Raw genomic sequence first — 23,334 nt, 5'->3', positions numbered from 1 at the left:
CAAAGAGAAAGAGTCAAAGAGTGCACTGTTTTGTACTGGACTTTCAGAATAATTTTCACGCATACCATTTCAAAATAAGATTACTCAACTCTACAACAAAATATTTTAAAACATTCATTTGTACAAAATGAAATGCAGACCACGTGAACAAACAGAAACTTAGTTTGAATTCTGGGTATTCGAAATGACTGCATATTTTCGGTTAAAAAGTGTCATCAAAAGGTATGTATCGCTCATATGATCTGCAAACTTTTTTAATAATTACAATGAGATTGAAATGAGGTGCATTTCTATTCAAAAAACGTTTGCAGAAATCTGAGTAGGATATGAGCGATAAATAATATTGATGAGACTTTTTCAGCTCAAAATATGCAGTCATTTCGAACTCTCTAAGAAGAGAATTTTGACTATGTTTCTGCTTATTCTCATGATCTCCATTTCATTCTGTCCAAATGAATGTTTTAAAATATTTTGATGATTTCTTTGATTTGGCTTATCTTATAATTATTATCTTATTATCATTTGTAGGTATTAAGTAGAGTCGAGAGTTTTTATCAAATAATCATCAAAATTATAAAGGTGTTTTATTTTATCAAAATATACATTGTACATCGACGTCTGGTAATAAATATTCAAAACTGAAATAACAACAAAAAAACTAACCTAATCAGTATCTCATCTTACTATCAGTTGCTACATTTTGGCTCGGAATTGACTACTGGACAAAAATAGCTGCCATTAGATTCTATAATACCAGACGAACACATTATTGAAAAAACAACATCAAATAAACTATAAATTCATTTATAATATTGCTTTGTATATTTCTGTCCAGCAGTTTTAAACATCACTTCGATTTTAGTCAATCAGTAATTCGAAATGTACCGATCCACTTCTGTCATGTCTGTTATATTTTATGTTTTTGGCCCATGCTCTGCATTCAATATTTATGACTAAACCAGAAGTTGGCCTTTTGAATTGAACAGCAACCAAAGGACTCAAGTAACCTTCCGAGTTCATATAAGGGTAATAGTATCCTGGAAATCCTTGATATGAAGGATAATATTTGATAGGTCCTAAATATTCGTTATCTGCTGGAGTTTCGCCTGTACAAGAGATCCAAATATTGTTCCTCTGAAAAAAAGAAGAAGGACCACTTTACAAAAATGCATAACAGAATTTGACAATTGCGAAGAGTTGCATGGTTTGATGTCAAACTTCGTAATTTTTGTATTTGCAACATTTCTTGAAATATGTGTGTTGTTATAGTATATCCAAAGTCACTTGAACTAGTCCTTGAAAACGCTTGGCCAGATGTCCTTCTGCCGCGATCCGCTAAATATCGGGGTTTATTTGAAAGTGTTGTTAGGCAATAAATTCACTGGCTCCAAAGGAATTTCTGAAAACTTGGACATCCCTTAAATAATCGAAATATTCTGTCTTCCTCCAAGTGACTTGACTGGATATACTATATCAGTTGGTTAGGTGTACATATTCTTTTTTCTAGTTTTCATGCATTATGGTGATTGGAATAGGTGGTCTTAAATTTTATGCTCTTTTTTGGGAAATGAGACCATTTCTAGATCATCTATTATGCAAATAATGAGATAAGAAGAATTTAATAGATACGGGTCTATATGTTTTTGGTCAGTGTGCAATGGATTTTGTTAATGTGATTTTTTCAGGTAAATGAAAAATATCATCACCTAAATTCCTCTCGCAAAATCTCCTACGATTGAAAATAGCACATAACGAGTCGTGGTAAGTCATAAGAGACAAATAATTTTTCGAATTGAAAAAAGATTTAAATAACTCCTACCTCTTTTTCCCGAGTAATATTATATGTGATATGATCCTTAAGTTGTTGAGGCATATCATCTGGGAGATCATTAGGATCGTTGTAGTACTCTGGCACCCACCCATATATCCTATTCAGTTTCAGGAAGATACAGGGTGAGTTCCTGTGATAGTCGAAGTGACGATCAGGTGTGCAAGGTTCCCATTTTCGGACGTCTATATCGCAAACTTGACCAGGTATTGGTAGTTCGTCATACGAACAACGCTTTATTGGCACATTTCCTTTTTCTATTTTACCAGGGGTGTAATAGACTGAAAACAATGAAAACTTGAGTTAGAAGTTAGAACTAAATAAATTAAATGGCTCAACTAAGTCAATTACTGATGAAATTATTATTGCTATGGGATGAATATCTATCACTTATCAGATATTCATTCTATTGAATGAAAATTAGTTTTTTTCCTTGTTCAGTCTTCTCAGTTTAATTTAAACCAAAGACTCCAGATGTACATTTGATATCTTGACCAATAATAAGTACAACATGCAAAGCATAAGTTCATGCAGAATAAGATATCAGGCAGCTGTAGTCCGATATTGTCAATACCCTGCATTGATCTGCTACCGAAGTTTCGTTCAATTATTACAAACTTCAACGTTATACATCGATAATCTGACTATGGCTTGACGAGTGATCCAGAGTCATGGTGTTATTTTTCTTTGTGCCCCATAGAAAATAATCACAGGGAGCTAAATCATGATGGATCCAACATCCAATAAGATCTGGATCTTATCAAGAGTATACTATATCTCCTCACTGGATTCCTCACAGGGCATTGTCGCCTTAGGAAACACCTCATAAGAATGGGTGTAGCAGAAAATGATGAGTGCAGATTCTGTGGAGAGGAGGAAGAAACTCCGAATCACTTGGTGACGTAATGCCTCGCCATCACTAGCCAAAGGCAAAACCTGCTTTGGACACGAAACTTGTAGAAGTGAGGAATTAGCCTCCTTGAAGCCATCCCAGATACTAGAGTTCATTAGAACTCTGGAACTGGAAGGCAAGCTGTAGATCACGTTGAGTTAAAAACATCAAAATATACGAGTCATAGACTATTTTATCCGGACCTGAAAGGGGTAAAATGGCAGAAATTGGGATTGCCTGTCAACTTTCGAGAGGCCTTTAGAAAGGTTACATAGGTTGAACGGTCCTTTTGGGGGTGATTGAGTGATACAGTGCAACATTCACTGCCATTCATCGAAATACTCGATTTCAAGAGCAAGCTTTGGACGCTTTTATCTGGTCGAAGATTCGTCGTAGTAGAGGGATTCTCTAACTAATCGATTTGGGTATTTTATCACCTTCCAAAAATTTTGAGGGCAATTTCATGAAGAAATTTCCTCAACTGTGGTAAGTTCGCCTCACGATGGATCTGGTTATTACAAACAATCCAGGGCGCTTTGAAGGCGGTCCTTGGACATGTTGTTGCGACGAGAGAGTAGCGAAGACAATTTGGCAACCGCACTATTTTACCCTTTTGGAAGGCTTAGTCCAGAAGCAGGTTGAATATGAGTTTCTTATTTAAGATGATTCCCTAGTATTTTATTTGAGATTCTAAGGGGATATTACGCCCGTTTGAGTAATGTGTTCGTGACAAGAGAAGAGCAGCTCTTTTTTCTGGGTTCACTTTGATGAATCATTCTTCCAGACGGCTTACATCATCCTGAAGGTATTTGGTTACCACTCGAGGGATGACTCAAAGACGATCAATCTCGTATGAGTGCACAAGCACTTTATAAGTTGGCTTTGAAAAGCCTTTAGGAGTTCATTCGTTCTCCCCTTGAAATATAGGTACATTTCTGCTTAACCTCATCTAACTAGGTACTTACAAACGTAGCATACAAGTATGTCATGTCTTGCTGAGATCAAGATGAATCTTTCCTTTGATAAGACGCACTTGGTAAGTTTCTAGAAAATATTTGGTACTTCAAACCTTCCCACTTCTATATGTCCTCTTGTTTTTGCTCGCTCCTTCTTCGATGCTATTAGTTTTATATTATGTTAGTTTTCGTTCTTTTATTTATCTACCGGAAATATTTTCACAAATTCTTTACTATGTATCTATTTTCTATATTGGAAAGATTTATAATACGCTCATCTTGACTTCGTTCGCATTAATGCGAATCATTTTTTTTATATTGAATACTTACTGTCTAAAAAGTTCATGAGGTTAGCCTTCCACTTCTCGTAATTAGTTTTATTGGAACCACGTAACCAAATAAGTGTGCTTTCTTCGTTGTTCTCGGGCATCGGCCTGAAACCTAATCCTGGGTTTGTACCAATTATAGATTCTTCATTCATCCATTTTGGAATTCTTGGGTTCAGAGTTTGAGAGAAGACCCACATACAGATGGCTACTAGAGCCGCAAGCATTCCATAGAAAATTAAGTAGAAAATACCAATTTTGGCTGAAAAAAAATACACATTAAATTTTCCTCCATAATTATTATGAATGTATTAAACATATAAGTAATGAATGTCACAATGTGGTATTTAAAGTTAGGATTATTAGTTATGAGATCCGAATAATATTTTCGAAAAATCATAACTGCATTTGCATTGAAGTTAAAACTTTGCGATAAAGCTCGTTGTATTTATTATTATAGTAGTGACCTGAATTTCATATTTGGATTTTACCAAGTATTACATTTTGGGTACTTAATTTTTGTTTTAGGAGAATCAAGTTCCATAGCAGCGAGAGATCAAAGTAGTATCATTAAAAAAGATTTACACAAACGATTTACCGAGCGATTTACGTATCATATTTCATGCAAATAACCTTCAGAAATTCGGAGGACAAAAATGTAGAAATTTCTTTTTTATCTCGAATGATTCAATATGTTTGTTGTTTACAATTTTTTTTCAACATTAAAGATTATCAATTTCATAAAGAGTATTGAATTTTGCGTACAGAATGTAATCAGTAATGATTAGGGGTTCAAAAATAATAAATATTTTCTGTGTCGGGTGTCCCAAATTCGTTTTCTAGTGAAGTGAGAGGATCTCAGAATCCCTTTGAGCTAAAAAAAACAAATGACACATTTTTCGGCTCGATTTCTGAGAGCATTGATTTGATGAAAACCGCAACCTCACAAATTCAACTGTTTCCGAGCTATAAGAGAAAATTGGAGAATAGCGTGAAATGAAAAGTTCTCATAACTTACTTACTGGTGCTATAAACATGAAACAAAAACATTCCACAGGCACCTTGGTGTAATCATTTATTTTTTATTGTAGGTAATTAGTTTTGAAATTAAAAAACAAACTTGTGTTTAAGGACAAACTGACAGCAAGACTGACGGACATAATTGAATTTGAGGACGAACATTATCGTTTGAGACCATTCCCCACAAAATTCAAACATAGTAACGAAATTATATATCGCTTTGTTCGGGGGACGATCGTGAAAAAAAAATAATTAAAAATTACTCTTGGTAAGCAAACTTTCCAGAATAAAATTACAGTAAATGTTTCAGGAAATAATAGCCATCGATTTTTCGGAATTTGACATTTACCTGCAGTGGCGACGCCAGCTTCCAAAAACAGGGGTGGAAAGATTTTTTTTGGGGAGCCAAAGTAAATCGAAATTATAGTTCTGCTAATCTTGTAATTATTTTAGTATGGCAAATTTTAAGGGGGGCCAGTACTGGAAGAATAGAAGTAAGTTCTAACTTTTTGATAATTATTGAGAATTATACAGGGTGTTCGAGATGAGAGAATTCATTGATTACTTATTCAAACGTTCATATCGGTTTCATTCCAAATGGCACACCAATAAAATCTGCTTTCTAATAAAACAATACAGGGTGTGCTATTTGGAATAAGCTTGATATTAACATTTAAATAAGTCATCAATGAATGATCTCATTTTGAACACCCAATAGAGTTCTCAATGATTATTAGAAAGTCAGTACTTAGCTCCGTTCTTCCAGCATTCATTTTCAAAATCTCATTTGAATAGATTGATTCATTTCGAAGTTATAAGGTTTTTCCGAAGACCCTTCATTTATAAAAAATCGAACTATCTAATAACGGAAAGTTTTAAGCATATGAAATTTTATTCATTCCATGCAATCTGAAAATTCAATTAAATACAGGGTGTTTTATAAGAAAAAATGTATGTTCGGTCATTTAAATTTTTCGGTACACTACCTGTGTATTTTCAAAAAATTTGAAATTGCAGCTCAAATGGAGCCTAATGATACAGTGTCGAAGAAAAAAAAATAAAAAATTACAGCGTTTGGCCGTAATTAAGCGTCGCGTCAATGATAGAACATGAATCACCCTGTATACTCTTATAATTGGTTCTTTGGTTGGTAACCAAGGTAAATGTCAAATTCCTGAAAAATCGATAGTCATTCCCTAAAACATTTACTGTAATTTTATTGTGTAAAGTTTGGTAAGCAAGTTTCAACGCTTAACTGTAATAAAGCGTCATGTCAATCTTGGAAAATCTGTATCTGTATCTGCCATATACCTATTGCCCATACCACATGAAATAACTCGAGTGCATAAAATTATTTTAAACCATATTTTGCATAAATTAATAATAAGAATATAATTGTTCATTGGAAATTGAATGGAAAGTTTACTTGAAGCAGTAATTAAGTTAGGTATTCCTCCGAATTAATACCATTTGAGATTATCAAGATATGATTGATGACTAGGTTATTAGTTAATTTTAATTGGGTGATTAAATTAAGTTTCACGGGCGTCACACAGAAGAATTTAAAATTTGTGCCACTCAACAACACGTTGGGTATAAGGCAACCATCATCTGGGAATAAACAACGGATTGTTAATTCACATTGGTTAGTCATCATGCGCGTATTCATGCTCTACGCCCATGTTTATCTCGACACACTCAGATGAGATCTTCATTTCAATCGGTATTTCCACTATTTCACTCTAACCTACCCAAATCTTTAGGTTTTCTCCCTAAATACGTCCCCTTCTCGGGATTATAAATTCTGAAGGTGGAATACTCCCGCCATCTGTCCTCTGGATACCTGTACCTCACAGTCATTTTTACTCACTAAAAACTACACCTATTGAACACAAAATACACGAAATTCTACGGTTCGCACTACATAAGGTACACTTGTTACACTCTATAAGTCATTCTTCGGTGTTTTTAAATCACGGTTAAAGCGATGATGCATAATAGTGGGTGAGGTTTCTTTCAGTGTTTAGCTGCATGGTTGTTAAGGCAACGGAAAAGGCACTTTCAAAACAAATGGGTTCGGCTTCTAACTAACGACGGTGTTGAGAATGAGGTGGTGGGACAGTAGGTACGGCATGCAGGTGGAAGGAGAAATGGTCGATGACCTTGCTATCGACCATGTAGTTGATTTGATGAGAACCCATAGTTTTTGGGAATTTTATATTTTTTTATCCCTCTTCTAATTATTTCATCGGACTTCAATTTTATGGGTTTTTTTGGATACTGAAAAGTCGAAACTACATAAAAGAGCGCATCGGGAAACAGGGTCGCCGCTAGACATTTTGGCGCACCGGCAAAAAAAAATTCGCCGCTTTTCTTTGCCTAATTTATCTGGCTTAATACAGATCGGATTTTGTTGGACTATTTTAGGTATAGAGGTTTGTATGACCAAAAATGTGAGAACTATCACGGATTCACTAGAAGTCTGATCATACTCAGAATATTAATTTTTATAGATAAGTAAATTATGTAAATTGATGCGGCCGTTGTGAATATTGTAGCCATATCCAACAATAGGAAATAAAAGATAATATTCGGGGACAGTAGAATGAAGTAAATAACTACTTCATATTTGCCAAATATGAGGAAAATATACCGGGTGGTTCGTTTGATATGGCCTCAGAAAGAAACGTGCAAAATTCATAAAACACCCTGTATCTCGGCTACGAAGACAATAAGACCCAATAAATGGCTCCAGAACCGCCTTGGTGCCACCTACGCCCCTGTGAAGTATTTCCATTTCCCAATGAAACACCCTGTATAATCACAGTAACTTAAAGAGCAGGGTCGTATCATATGACAAGCAGAAGCGCTCAATGCTGGTTTTGTCAACGCGCGTTTACGAGTGCATACATTTTATTCGTAACGTCCGAGCGCTCCAGAAAAACGCGCGTTAGCAGGTGTACGCTTTGATGTGAGTACTTGTAAACGCGCGTTTTCAAAACACGCGTTGAGCGCTTGTCATGTGAACCTGCTGTAAAACATGTAAATACTGAAGATTTAAATTTTCTTATATAAACTTCGAGAATAAACTGATATCGTGATTGGAGAATGGACAGTCATTTTTAATTTTTGAAGCCAACGTTAAGAGATAATGTCGACAAGCTTGAAAATCGCAAAAATTCGTGTAAAGTAAATAGGGGAGCGCAGGGAGTGAAATGACGACAAAGGATAAGCTCGCGCGTTTTGACAATGCACATTTACAATGTACATTTACACACACCGTGCCAAAAAAGTAACGTATCTCGTCAATAATTCTTGTACGAAGAATGATTGAGGAAAATCCTCACACCCGTCGATTTTTAATTTCAAAAGCAATTTTTGCATGATTTTTTGAATTTGATATTACTCACCCCCCTACGCCCCGCACCACTCTATTTATTTTTTCAAATGGGAATATATGGATTGTGATACATCAAATGGAAGGTAATTTGATTACCTTCTCAACGGTGCAAATGAAAGGAAAATTGGCTGCTCCTTTTTTTTTATTAAAACATTAGAAAATAATCAATTGGGTATGGTTCCTACCCGCTTTATGAAATCGATGACTCTTCTGTTCAAGAATGGAAAATAATTTTAATATATCAAATTTAAATGTTCGAATTGAGCACCGCTGACTGCTTGACAATGTAAAAGCCGTTTTTCGAAACTCCCCAATAAATAATTTTACGCAGCAACAGGTATTCTTCCGACTGATCTCTGAATTTTAAGACACAGGTCTTCCAAATTATATGGGCGATTTTGGTAAACAGTACTCTTCAAATAGCCCCACAGAAAATAGTCGAGAGGGTTCAAATCTGGATATCGAGGTGGCCATTCAACTCATCCTCTCCTAACAATCCATTTCTCAGAAAATGTGCCATCAAGATACCTCCTCATTTCAATTTCATAATGTTGGAACCTTGTTGGAACCAAATTAAAAATCCATAGATTCGTGGATTTCCCTTGATAATAATTAGTTAAAGAATAATGGTCTGATTTCAGTTACTATCTAATCTCAAATTGTAAATTATTTCCTAATTATTTAATGAAAAACGGCCCAACCAATTCTACTTTTAGCCACATCGCCGAATAGATATAATCAAATTACCTTTCATTTAATATATCACAATCCATGTATTCCCATTTGAAAAAATGAAGTTGAGAGGTGCGGGGAATGGGGGTGAGAAATATGAAATTCAAAAAAAGCACATGATAAATTGATTTCGAAATTAAAAATCCACAGGTGCGAGGATTTTCCTTAATAATTCTTTCGTGCAAGAATTATTGATGAGTTACGTTACTTTTTTGGCACGCTGTATATGCATTTTATTTTAAGCGTACACATATGCTAACGCGCGTTTTCATGAAGCGCGCGTTGGACAGTTCGAATAAAAAGGCATGTACTTGTAAAAGCGCGATTTCAAAACGCGCGTTAAGCGCTTGTCATGTCAACCTGCTCTAAATCTTAATAGGTTATATTAAATATTATTGAAGAATCTTTCTCTATATAGAGAAAGATTCCCGTTTAAAAGCAGCATTGACTGCTGCCAATTCGATATGTTTGGTTATATTTACCAGAAAAAAAAACTTATTTTTGGCAGCTGAGAGCTCTGTAACCAAATATTTATTACTATATGTATATTTCTCAAAATCAGTTAATTTCTTGAAGGTATAGGTGATGAATGAATATTTGAGCTTATATGTGATTTTTTTTCAAACTTTCGAACTGCGGGTTCTTGAATTTGTTTTGAAGGAGCCTCTGTTATTACATCCCAGGAATCTTTTCAATTTAATACGAAATCGTATTATTCAATTAAAAATCACCTTGACGATCTATAATCTATAAAAGGCGACACAGGTCTTAAGGAAAAGGTTTATTTTAGTTATCACCTATTTGTATTTTCAGAATCCATTGGAAACGCTTATTGGATTTCAATAAAAAATGTTATTTTACTACAAAAACACAAAAAAATTTCGTGTCAAAAAGTATGGCTTATTTCATTACCTAACATTGTGCCCTTACAATTTGACGCCCAGGCAAAATATACGGTATGCCGATCCTGGCGGCGGCCTGTCGGGAATGCATCGTAAGTAATATCAACTAATTTTTCCGAAAGAAATCGAAAAAACACGTTTGCTAAGTAATATTTTAACAATAAGTATGAGTGCTGGTGCAACAAAAATCCGTGTCAAACACAAGGAACTTTGCATCTGCACGAATGCTTTTTGTTAAAAAAATTTCACTCTCCAATTGTGCATTGTGTTTTTTCGACTTTTTAAACAGGAAATGTAAAGCCGAAAAAACTACTCTCAGTTCTGATAGGTGCTGTCACACAGATTTTTCATCTAGAAACCATTTGTAATTCGAAATTGAATGTTGACCTTTTATGGTTTTTGATGTAAAATTTGCTTGTATTCATTTCTGTCGTTTCTGACAGTATTAAATTCTTATAAGGCACTTTTCTTCACATGTGATTTTTGGTGGTAAAGCTTGAAATGCTGCCACTGAATATTGGGCAAACGCTTAGATTCTCTGCGTATCACATAGCGACGGCACTGGTTCAGAAAACTGCAGCATCTTCTTCAATTAATGGGTCAAGTAGAGGAATCAAATGTTAATGCGGGTTCTCATATATCCGAAAATTTCATTGTGAGCTCGTGCCAAAGGAAATCCACTTAAACGATTTATATGTCTGCATGAATCATGCAACTCCAGAAACAATATAAGACAGGATCTACTTTGAACTGGTTTCAAATCTATTAGGGTTATTGTTCCTTACACGGCATGACATTCTCATTCTGCCAAACGTTTAAGGTTAATCAACGTAGGTATTGAATTTTTCATGATAAGGAAATGAATTTATCTACCGCGGGCTATCACATTTTGAGATTCAGCCAATAATTGAGGAAAATATAGTTGCTAGAGAAAAATGATATTCTATGTGAATTGTAATCTTTCAGGATAGGTTTGAGGTGAACGCGCCGATAGGTTCGTTAGTGGGTACAATCAGGCAAATGATTTCGAAGAAAGAATATTAGGTATGTTTAATATTTTTATTGCAACTTTCCTAGAAAGCGGGGATTGGCTAGTGAAACAAGGTCGTAGCCAGGGCATCCGATATGGTTCGGAGCCCCCTGCTCCCCGAAATTTTTTCAGAAATACAGGATTCTATTTTCACCGAAAATACTCTCAACTTTTTCAAATTGAATCTTCTATTTTATTACATGTTCAGAGCTATTTCTTAATTCATTCAATTGAACCCAAGTTTGTTCAAACTGTCATATGCTTAGGTGAAACACTGAAACGTACCGATTTTTCATATATTGAAGATTTTGTGGGAAAACTAACGGGTGCTTTTTTTCGAGGTATATAACTTTAAGTTGTCATTACTGTTCAAGATGGCGACCGATTTAACAGCTGTCAAGTGATTTATTCTCAGTTTGTTTTGGCAATTCATCATGAATAGACTCACGCTTGAACAACGCTTGCAAATAGTGCAATTTTATTTCGAAAATAATGGTTCTCTGCGGAATACGTCCATTTTATTTTGTTTAGCGATGAAGCGCACTTCTGGTTGAATGGCTACGTCAACAAACAAAACTGCCGCATTTGGAGTGAAGCTAATCCTCAAGTCTATGTCGAAACACCGTTACATCCAGAAAAACTGACTGTTTGGTGCGCTTTATGGGCTGGTGGAATCATTGGTCCGTACTTCTTCAAAAACGATGATGGCCAGAACGTTACAGTCAATGGTGATCGGTATAGAGCCATGATTACTAACTTTTTCATTCCTGAATTGAACAACCATGATGTCCAGGAGCTGTGGTTCCAAAAAGACGGCGCAACATGTCACACACCTCGTGCCACAATCGATTTATTGAAAGACACGTTTGGTGACCGCCTAATTTCACGTTTTGGACCTGTGAATTGGCCTCCAAGATCTTGTGATTTAACACCGCTAGACTACTTTCTGTGGGGCTATGTAAAGTCATTGGTCTATGCGGATAAGCCACAAACCCTTGACCATTTGGAAGACAACATTCGCCGTGTTATTGCCGATATACGGCCACAAATATTGGAAAAAGTCATTGAAAATTGGACGTCCAGATTGGACTACATCCGAGCCAGCCGTGGCGGTCATATGCCCGAAATCATATTTAAAATGTAATGCCACAAGATTATGTTGCGGATAAATAAAATTCATGTTAATCGAAGAATCCATCGTTGTTTTATTGCAATTTAAAGTTCTATAGCTCTCAAAAAATCCCACTTTATAAACTTCAAAATGAATTCATTATAATTTTAATGAGATTTTGAAGGTGAATACTACAGGAACGGAAGTTAGTACTGACTTTTTGACAACTTTACTGGGTGTTCAAAAAGAGACGATTCTTTGATGACTTATTTAAACGTTAATATTGTACTCATTCCAAATGGCATACCCTCAATTTTATTTTCTCATTTTGTAGTCAATAATTCGAAGATATCTAAAGGGCTTTCCAATAAAAGGTTTCATTTTCATTGTAATAAATTAATATTGTACTCATTCCAAATGGCATACCCTCAATTTTATTTTCTCATTTTGTAGTCAATAATTCGAAGATATCTAAAGGGCTTTCCAATAAAAGGTTTCATTTTTATATTGAAAGAAAAACATTTTTAGGGAAATCAATGGATGTTTATTTCATTGTTAAGAGATGCTAAGATGGTATGCCATAAACGATGGAAAACGATTTCAGCCAAATGGCCACCTCGGCTACGGTTGCAGCACGATATTCTTTATATGAAATTTTCCTAGAAAAATTTGTACATTTGCGGCTGTATGTCCTCGATAACTTCACGAATTCCATCTTCAAGGTCTTGAATAGATTTTGAGGCATTGGCATAGGTCACGTGATCCAAAGAAAACAGTCTAAAAGTGTTAATTCACAAGATCTCGGTGGCCAATTGTGATCCCCTCTTCAAGAAATAACTCGCCCTGAACATTTTTCTTACGAACTTGCGATTGTTTCGTCGTTTACATCAATTCCATGCCATAAAAAATCATTAAACATATCTCGGTAGCACAATCCATATACCATAACAGTTGCACCAGCCTCATTTCCGAATGAGTAGGTAAGGACCAATCACACCACCAACCCAAAAACCACAACTAACAGGGACACATTGAGGATGGAGAGGCTTTTCAACAAAATCATTCCTGAATTTTCCTAACCCAAAATGCCACAATTCTACTTATTTAATGTAGCCTCCGAGGTTAATGATCATTTTGATGAATTTCAATGACCCAATCAGCGCACATATGAAGTTACTGGTGATCGACCGGCTTGAGTTCTTGGGTTAACTGAACTTTGAGAGCCTTAAGACCTAAGTCTCCATGCAAAATACGGTGTGAAATTCCAAATTCCCAAGAGGAATCTACAAACCTTTCAATATATAGCAACATTCTAGGTAGTTATTGAGTGGCGCACACGATTCCGATTCTTCACATCACTAACTTATTCCAGCAGCTCAAATTTTTCCACCAGTTCCACTATTGCTGGCCGAAAAGGTGCTTCACGACGACACAAAAGTTCTTCAGTTTTGAGAACTGTGACTGCAAGATTTGCATCGCTTTTGTTGTGAATGTTAAAAATTTCCACGTATTTTTGAAGCGTGTATCTTCCATTTTTAGTAATGGCGTAGTTTTTACTTGTCAAATGTCAAAATTTGACAGCTTCAAAAGTGAGAGCTGCACAGATAGCGGGCTATTCAAAATGAAACCTCTTATTGGAATACCCTATAGAAATAATTCAATGCTCCAAATTATCTCTAATAATTTTCGAAAAAACTACAGATAGAGTGATTCTTTACTTACTTCCTTCTTTTCTTTCAAGATGACGGCATCGATTGCTAGAATCATTAGCTTTCAGTTTTTTCTTACTAAACGTTGAGGACAAAGATTGATTCCGCGAAGCCTATTCGTAAAATATTTACACTATAAAGATGAAATTGAAATATAATTTTCACAAAAGTATCGTAAACATTTTAGTGAAATTATGAACAAAAATACAGAAGGCTCAATTCATTTGTAAAAGCAAACAATAAAAGCTTAGCTCAAAAATTTATCTGAATAAGAATAGGTACCTATGTACTTTTTAAGATATAAGTAATAAGATAACAAGTAATGACCATAAGGAACCCTTCAATTATTAGGGTCTTCCATCAGTCTCAAGAGCATTTTCAGCAATTTTCCAATTATGTATTACGAAGTATCGCTAGTTTTTTTAGAACAATAGGACAAGAATATTCAAAAAAGATACATTTAATTTTAAAACTTACCCCAACTAGACGAAGTTCGGCCCATAAACTTCCTAGTTTCAGGGTCCCATATGAACTTCTTTATTTTCTCCTCCTTAGTCAGCTTTCTCTCTTGCAAATTGAGAAAATATTGCGTCTGGGCCTGCAACAATTCATCCTGCTTGCTCAAAGACCTGGAAGGCGCCACTTTTTTAACAGTTTTATCCATTTTCCCAGAAGTCATTCTGGATCGCTACTTGTGCACCGTACGTACCACAAGCAGAATAGGTGGTTCAGAGGTTACGTGCAATGATGAAAGAATTAAGTTATTCGAAGGGGCCTTCATACTGTTGAATAGACATTACAGTAGGTGGTATAATATCCGGAAATTAGCGATTTCGTTCCTAAATTGTCACATCCTTTTCAGAACGTCTCGTTTATAAAGGTCTACAAGAGTTTAGTATTTGTTATTTGCTGGATCGAGCTGCACATATCTAGAATGATGTCCTCCTCAGGGTCTTATCGTTGAAACTTGAAACTTAACTAGGTTGAATTATGTCTGTCTCATCCAATTTCATTAACATATATTATTTTGAGAGAGATAAAAAAATTCTTTACTTCAAACAATAAGGCATGCGTAGATAAATTTCATTAATATCTATAGAGTTTTACGAATTCGATAAAAGATCAATGTGTTAGTTGGAAGTAGATCATTTGCTGTGGTCTTTTATCAATATGACTTGTTTTTCAGAATATTCTCTGTTTTAAATGAAAACTTCCTCAAGCGCAACTAGTCTGAATTGTGATAAAACAACTGTCATATTCGGATCTACTTAGTTTTATTTTTTGATAATATTTCACGCTATAGGCTAGACCCAATTGTTATTTCTCAGTTGGTCAGTAATAGTTTGAAAAATTAAAATGATTAATTTTGAAGATAACCTCATTAACTTCTGAGAATCAGATATTTAAAAAACGTGGTTTTATCAAAATTTAAAATTTTTTCACTACATGTAGGTGTAAAATGATTTGAATCAGCTTAATAATATCCATCCATGTTTGCATTCGAAAATGTCGAAATATTTATTCATTACCAGTGGCGTACCCAGACACAAGGCCGCCGCCAGGACCGGCATAACGGAAATTTTGCGCAAAGTCACTTGACAAAACAAAAGACATAATTTTTGACACAAAAATCATTTCTCAATGATACTTTGTAGTGAAATTGAAAATTGCCAAGCGCCAATTCAATTACTTCTTCGTCGTTTTTGCTATATAGATCTTTCTAATTTCAAACAATTGAGGGAATTTCTGATGAGATCGACAAAACGTCCTTCGATAAATTTGTCAAGGTGATTTAGAGTTCAAAAATACTTTTCAATATGAATTAAAAAGATGCCCGAGAGGAATAAAAGAAGCTCATCCTTCAAAGAAAATTCAAAACCCGCAATTCGAAAGCGCTAAAATATGCAGGGTGCACCACCATCGACTGGACGCTCTATCACGGTTCTTCTTCTTTATGTGCCGTCCTATCACGGTTAGGTACTAATATTAGGCTCCATTAAAGCTAAATAATTGAATTGTTTGGTAATACACAGATTGTTCCAAAAATGTTTGAATGACCATATTTTTCCACACGAAACACCTTGTTTTTCATTAAAATTTCAGATTGTATTGAATAAATGAACCCAATTTTGTTCCATATGCTTAAACCTGAGATGACTTTTTGATAATCATTGAGAACTCTACTGGGTGTTCAAAATGAGACGATTCATTGATAATTTATTCAAATGTTAATATTGGGCATATTTCAAATGTCATACCATGTATTCTATTTATTATTTGGTTTAAAATTTTGTTATCTCTACATATGAGAAATATAAGGTGTGCCATTTGACTAACACCCAGTAGAGTTTTCAATTATTATCAAAAAGTCATCAGTGCTCCCCTCCGTTCGTCTAGTATTCATTTTCAAAATCTGATTCAAATGAATTCATTCAATAAATTCAATTACTGAAATGAGATCATCAGGGCTTTTCGGCTCTAGTCATTCATGCGCCCATTGCACATTTGGAGACCACTGAACTATATCAGGAATGTATATCCAACGATGCAAATAACGCATGAATGAAATGAACCCTAAGTTTCTGATTTCACATAAGTGATTTCCTCATTCTTTTTATGATATTGTGCTCAATTTTGTATGGTACCTATTAGATAACACGACACCACGGGATACCTATAATTGTTAGGATCTTTTATTGAAATCACGCAAACCTTTATGGATTAATACCTTCCTTCAATCTAATGAAAGCGACAAGGAAATTTGGCGTTCGGAATATACTTCTTCTAACGTCTTCAACAAAAGTCTTATTTGTTATTCATAATTTTTATCAACGATCTTCTGACTCTTCTCAGTTGCTTAGCCTTGGCCTATGCAGATGACTTCAAACTTTACCTGAGGATACGCGGAATTTCTGATTTGGAGCTGCTCCAGTCCAGCTTGGAGTTAGTTAATGTTTGGTGCTCGCGCAATGGACGCATTTTAAATATACAAAAGTGTTTTAAGGTGAACTTCACGAGAAGCTTACGTCCTCTCACCTTCAATTATTCTATTGGTAATTGCCTTATCGCTAGTGGAGATCGGTTTCGCGATTTGGGGGTGTTATTTGATGCGACGGCGACGTTCAGCTTTGTTCCTCACATCGAGGAGCTTTGTTCTTCGGCTAGTCGATCTTAAGGCTTTGTGTTCCGGTGTTCCAGGGAGTTCCCTGATGTTTCAGTCCTCAGAATTCTCTATTTTTCTCTTGTCGTCAGCAAGTTAGAGTACGCCAACTTGGTTTGGTTTCCGATATACAGTTCCCACCTAACATCACTTGAACGCATTCATAGAAAATTCTTGAAGTGTGCTGAATATAGAAAGACCGGCAGGTATCCTGAACGTGGTGCGGTTTGTCGGAGATCATGCGGGAAATGCGAATTTCAACGTTGCAGGAGAGACAGAAGCGACAATGCGCTAAATTTGCGCAAAAGCTTGTCACCGGAAGAATTGATTCACCTCACCTACTGTCCAGGGTTGACATTCGTGTACCAATAATTGAAACGAGGACCAGATCAACTTTTCGACTCCCTAAACCTCGGACTAACATACTTGAGCAAGCTCCCCTCTATCGATTGTGCAGGGCTGCTGATGAACTTAAGTTTAATTTGTTTTTTTAGTTCGGGGCGGTTATTGTTTATTATTGTATCATTGAATATGTAATGTTGTTTGAATAATTGTTCATATTACTCAATGTCAATATGTTACCCTGTTATTGGGAAATTTCCTGTTGGGTAAAATAAACAATTATTATTATTATAAGCAGTGGCGACGCTGGGGCCAGAGGGGACCGCCCCCCCCCAAAAAAAAAATTTGACATACTAAGGCTTAAAGATTAGCAGAACTATAATTTCGCTTTACTTTGGCACTCTCAAAAAAAATCCGGTTCGCTCTTGGCCACCCCTGTTTTTGAAAGCTTGCGTCGCCACTGTTGATAAGTGTTATTCATACTCTACTCCAGGAAAAAAAAATGGCTCTAATGAAGAAGTGATTGCCGAGGTTGAAGCCTATTCGTAAAGCAAAGACGGAGCTTTCTATAGGAAAGGTATTAAAAAATTGGAGGAAATATATATTTTGGGTGTTGATAAAATGTAACAATTTCAAGTCGATCACACTATTGAAACCATAGCAAAATTCAAAACAAATATTATAAAAAATACCCAATATTTCCGTCATTACAGATCCATCGTCATTGAAAGTTTCGTCATTCGTGTATACAATTTACACAAATTTTTAATTGTTATGTTCTCTAATTTTATGGCAAATCCATCAATTCTGGCATACCTTGTTCTTGTAGAACAAAATCGTGCGGGAATATATCTTAGATTCACATATATTTCATTTATAATATTGAAAAAAAAATTAGTAAAGCATCTGACGTGCAGTCAGAAGTTTTTGAGCGTTCTCTCATTCATGCTCAAAGTGCGCTCTTGGAGACCTATAAACAAATATTTGGTCTCCAAACAACATGAATGACGAGCGCTCAAAAGTTCCTGAGTTATGACCACGTCAGTGCTTTTTTAATAACATTATTATCGCATGCACCATTTCGAAGTTCAAACATCCCAAATATTTATTATAATATATTTGAGATTTCTTCTAAACAATTTCGATAAAACTATTTTGTTTGTTTGTCAGGATTCATATAATTTTTGACGAAATATATTTAGATTTTTGCTTACTGGTATGTGACATTCTCGGAAAACATAAGATAGGTACCTACATATCAGCATCAAATCATCAAAGAAAGACATTCTGCATTCAAATTTACCTATAAGTTTTCTTGTAGTAAACTAAACACGACGGGAAAATTCCGTCCTCTTTGTATCTTAGCATATCTTCAACCTTCCCTGCAAAAAACCGAAAAAATTTTCAAATATGCTCTTTGGTTCAGAAAAATTTACAATGCAGTATTTTTGAATAACTCATTTCATCGATGAACTCTATGAACACAAAATTTCAGTGAAGTCTGATGGCTAGATTCTGAGATATAGAAATTTAACAAAAAAAATTTTTAATATCTAAACTTTATCATACTGTAGAAAGTTCTGCTATTTTTCACGTGTATTACTCCGGAATCTTCAAACGGATTTTGCCCTTCAAAGAACATAACTAAAATAGTCAGACTCTGAACTCATCCTAAAAAAGTTTCTCTTCGAGAATTATCGTGTATACCGTATACCATACAGACTTTTGGGCAGAATCAATGACAAAAATTTGGGCACTATATTTTTTTTTCATGAAAATATAGTGTTATCACTACATTTTTTTTTCATGAAAATATAGTGTTAGGATTACCTATTATTAACTTAATTGAAAAAGCTGTTTTGCAGTAATTTATTATTTTTATATTATAGAAGATGATATTGTTTTGATATCTTTCAATTTCTTCCATGTTGCATGCTTGAAATTCATTAAAATAAATTTAGTCCCCATCTAACATTCAAACAGATTGATTGGCAAATCATCTGACCTCTATCCGATTCTTAGGTAGTTGACCCTTGTTGTAGGCCAACTTTTCATGCGAATTTTGTTCGAAAACTTGAATTGTGAAGTAAAAGTTCTATCATTTAAATAATTGACAGGTAGATGGGCGAAGAATGATTCTTTATTTCATAAGATCATAAATAACTTGATACAAGACACCAAATCTGGTAACTTCCAACTACAAATTTTATAATGAAAGAATTCACAACAATAATAAAAGGATATGCTTATTTTATAGACTACATTTGAATACTGGTTGATATTATAAATAAAACAAGGTATACATTAAGATCTAATCAATAAGTGGTAATATAGGTACATTTCGCAAATCTTAGTATGTGATAGATGGAAAAAACCTGAACAAATTACATTCATCTTGATAATTGAATACAATTACAGCGATTAATATCATCTTTATCAAAAATATCTCAAACTTCAAGCTTTCCAGCAAATACATTACGTTTCTGTACAGTCACATTTCACAAGTGTAGCCAAAATATTTTTTGTCTAAGCTACAATTTCTCCATCTAATTATTAAACTTGATGTTTCACGTTAGTTTTACAGAATCTAATGTATAACAAGATACATTTTCACAATGCTATGAAAAATTAAAATAAATAAATTATGGTTCAATTTTAATTGTGATGGATAATGATGCTTACAGTGAAATTTTAGTTTTATTTGTTTTTCAGATACTCTAGTGGAAATTACTGAAAATACCCAAATCTTAGCATGAAAAATTATTGATCTGTGAAACAGCAAAATTCCATTTTCAGTACATTCCAAACCAACCTGAAATAATAATTCAACTTCTTTAGAGTTCATCCATAAATATTAATTGGCAAATAGGTACCTTGTATGAAATTCACATAAACTGATAAACAATTAGCGAAAAACATTTTTGAAGAAATATAAATTAATTCTGATATAATTTACATTGATAATATTATCAGTAACAAGATAGGTATGCATTAGCTCAAATAGATCCTAATATAATCTTTATATTTTCACCTTTATTGCCCATAAGAAGGATATTCTGCATATATATATTTCAGATCTGAATTTCAATTATAATCAACATAGGTTTATTTAAACATATCAAATTGGAATCTTCAATTGAACACTATTTCTACACAAGAAAATCAATTGATTTGGAATAAATTTTATATTTCAATTAAAATAAATAATATACTGATTTTTTAAGAGATTGTAGAGACGATTTTTCATTCAACAAATATTCAGTTCAAACAAAACAGATGTATCAGTATTTTGGAATTTCAGTAAAAACACTGAAAGATTTATAGTTACGTGTGTTATTCACATTAAATATAAAAATTTACTTCAAAACTTCCATTTCACTTCAAGTCTATGTTAAATACATGTTACTCCTCACCGCTAGTATTTTTGGTTTTCCGCTTAAACAATTTTTCTTGCAGATGAATAGATAAATCTTTTTTATCTCAAATAATAATAACAAAAATAATTGAACATGCAGAAGTTATTTTGTAAATAATACATTCTGAGGAATAATCTCTGGAATGTTGTTATCATGAAGAAGCTATTTGATACATATCGATAACCTGAAGCTATTTCAATACTCAATTGAAAGAACGTCGTTCCTACAATCTCCTTTAATATCTACAATATACACTGGAATGTCTCATCTACACATTAAGACTAAATATTATATATACACAAACACAGTCTTCATATGTACAATATCTATTAACTAAATCTGAATCTGGCAAAGGGCAATCAAATTACATCACAATTAAACTTTTTTCTCATAAAAATCAGCCAATTCATGTAATATGAATGATGATAACACTTGAAATAATAACAAATGGACATATGGTTATACTACTAGCGTCGTCGCTATCATCTTTCTTGGTCAATTGCTGCACTGTATTATCCTCAGTATTACCAGCAGGAACAGGTTCTACGTCATTTGGCACCACTTCATTTGATACAGATTTTTTAGATTTATCATCTGCCATGTATATGTCCTCAGTGTTTGGCATAGGAACTGAAATGGTCTGAGTTTTACTTGTTAGTGTTGTTGTTATAGAAGTAGTTCTAGCTGTTGTCGTGGTTGTTGGTACAAGAGTGTTATTGCTTAAGAAATAAACAGGTCCAAATTCAATCACAACTCCAGTCATGTATTTCATCAGTAAGCTGTCCCTTATGAGACTTTCCAATACCTCGTTATCCTTGTAGAATGCTGTTACAGTTGAGATATAAGGTATGTCGCTTTCAGTATAATTTCCTTTCAAAGTGACGTTAACTGCAGTACCTTCCTCTAAATATCTCTCTATAGGTACAGTCTCAGTTCTGTTGATAGACTTGGGTATTCCCCATTTGCCAGTATATTCTGTTCCATTAGGCATGTTAACCGAAAATGGCAAGGCAATAATGAGGCCATGATCTTTTCCCCAGTCCATAAAGTGCGTGTAATTGTAACTTAATACGGTATCAACCCTCTGAACTCCTTCAACTTCGTTCTTCAAAACAGTGGTACCAAGAATCCTGGGATGATGCTTGTGTTTACTTTTTATCCTATCGAACTTGGTGTGTTTGAATTCGTATCTTATCGGTTCTTGTTCGACAAGTACTTCACCATCTTCGAATTTCAGTTCTTTGTTATTTTGATCCACCAACAGGAACACTCCTAAATTCTCGCTAGGATTGAAATTGCCAGCTGTATGTGTGAGTGCGCCATCTTTGCGATGGTACTTCACAGGTCTTCTGGCGACGTAGAAACTGTCGCTTCCTTGAACGCTGCCTTGTGGTATGAGGGTGTATCTGCTCTTTTGGAACCAGCTGAGTCTTGAGCGTTTCTCCCTGTTTATAAGGATTTCGAAATTCTTTTCTTCTGATACTTTTCTGTATGAAGAGACTATACAGACTTGTTTGTCTTTGCCCTTTCTGTATTGTCCAGGTACCCAAATGGCTGCTACCTTGGCTCTGCAGACGTAAACCGGCACTTCCTCGTGCCTATCTTCCACGTCTTCAGTACCTGGAACAAAATAAAAAATAATGTTTTCAAGAACAGAAATTCTAACATATATTTATATATTTGTAGAATTTTCCTATATCCTCCTTGAGTGATCGTTACCCGTTATTCTCAATGGTAGGGACACTAACGTACAAAAGAGTTTTTCTTCCAGAGAAAGATGACTGGAACTTATGATTGGCGTGATGAGTGCTTGTTGAGCATTATTCCGAGAGGGTCGAATCTGTCGTTATTGATATGCCAGAAGTTGTTCCTCTGTCATATGATTTCTTTTATAAATACGTTGATGATACCAATATTATAACGAGCGTTCATTTGAATTCGTGGTCAAGAGTGCTGTGGAGAAATTAGCTTGTACCATATGTAGTTCCCAGATTCGAAGTATGTGAACAAATGTTAGTGATATGGTACAAGCTAAGCGCTCGTTACTTCGCGCGAAACCAGAAGCAGCATTATCGGAGCTTCTGAATGCCACATCTGAATCGATTTAATATTGGTATTAATCGCAATCACATAATCTAAATCTCAACCATAATATAACCGAGATCGTCGACTTTAATGAGAAAACTTGAAAACTTAAAGATCATACCAAATTTCTTTGCATAATCATTGACAAACACCTAGAGTGGGTCGAACAGTGGCCGAACTCCAGAGAAATTTGAACATGGTAGTTTAATAGGTAATTTTTTTTGAGTTGAATCAGTCAAAAATCTCGATACCTTTTAGGTGTACAACTATGCTTCCTCCGTTTTGCAATAGATGACTTTAGCGGTAAGTGGTTGTCGAAATAAATCAATCGTAGATGTCATACAATGAGCTTAGGTATTTATAAACACAACGCCATCGAAATATCAGTCGATTTGTGTCTGCATCATAAATTTATTCTCGATTAA

General features: G+C 34.7%; 2 protein-coding genes across 5 annotated transcripts in view; both read right to left on the bottom strand.

Annotated features, from left to right (window-relative positions):
• Positions 1 to 567: 567 nt before the first annotated feature.
• On the bottom strand, positions 568 to 14,838 carry LOC123678571 (sodium/potassium-transporting ATPase subunit beta-2-like). Of its 3 annotated transcripts, none has more exons than XM_045615682.1 (4): positions 14,384 to 14,838; positions 4,007 to 4,264; positions 1,820 to 2,109; positions 568 to 1,134 (listed from the first exon to the last, which is right to left on the bottom strand). In XM_045615682.1, exons 1-4 carry the CDS (start codon positions 14,583 to 14,585, stop codon positions 859 to 861), a joined length of 1,026 nt encoding a protein of 341 aa, XP_045471638.1. In that variant the 5' UTR covers positions 14,586 to 14,838; the 3' UTR covers positions 568 to 858. The 3 variants fall into 3 exon arrangements, with proteins under 3 accessions (XP_045471638.1, XP_045471639.1, XP_045471640.1); XM_045615683.1 differs by lacking the exon at positions 14,384 to 14,838 and adding an exon at positions 6,774 to 7,117; XM_045615684.1 differs by lacking the exon at positions 14,384 to 14,838 and adding an exon at positions 4,504 to 4,587.
• Positions 14,839 to 19,530: 4,692 nt separating this feature from the next.
• The window catches only part of LOC123678570 (protein unzipped), a 72,665-nt gene continuing 68,861 nt past the window's right edge, over positions 19,531 to 23,334 (bottom strand). For both annotated transcript variants that reach the window (XM_045615680.1, XM_045615681.1), the window contains one exon: positions 19,531 to 22,444. In XM_045615680.1, the coding sequence (XP_045471636.1) occupies positions 21,231 to 22,444 (1,214 nt within the window). In that variant the 3' untranslated portion in view covers positions 19,531 to 21,230. The remainder of the gene's footprint in view (positions 22,445 to 23,334) is intronic.

The sequence above is a fragment of the Harmonia axyridis genome, chromosome 4 (assembly GCF_914767665.1).
Source record: "Harmonia axyridis chromosome 4, icHarAxyr1.1, whole genome shotgun sequence".
NCBI classification, from domain to species: Eukaryota; Metazoa; Arthropoda; class Insecta; order Coleoptera; family Coccinellidae; genus Harmonia; species Harmonia axyridis.
This window is presented reverse-complemented; position numbering and strand designations above follow the sequence as displayed.

What these genes read in the sequence shown, in the direction of transcription:
- LOC123678571 (XM_045615682.1), bottom strand. Translation starts at nt 14,585, where the DNA reads ATGACTTCTGGGAAAATGGATAAAACTGTTAAAAAAGTGGCGCCTTCC. An exon ending in CCTCATGAACTTTTTAGACA is followed by an intron (nt 2,110 to 4,006) that starts GTAAGTATTCAA and finishes CATTGTTTTCAG; the next exon opens with TCTATTACACCCCTGGTAAA. An exon ending in ATATTACTCGGGAAAAAGAG is followed by an intron (nt 1,135 to 1,819) that starts GTAGGAGTTATT and finishes TCTTTTTTTCAG; the next exon opens with AGGAACAATATTTGGATCTC.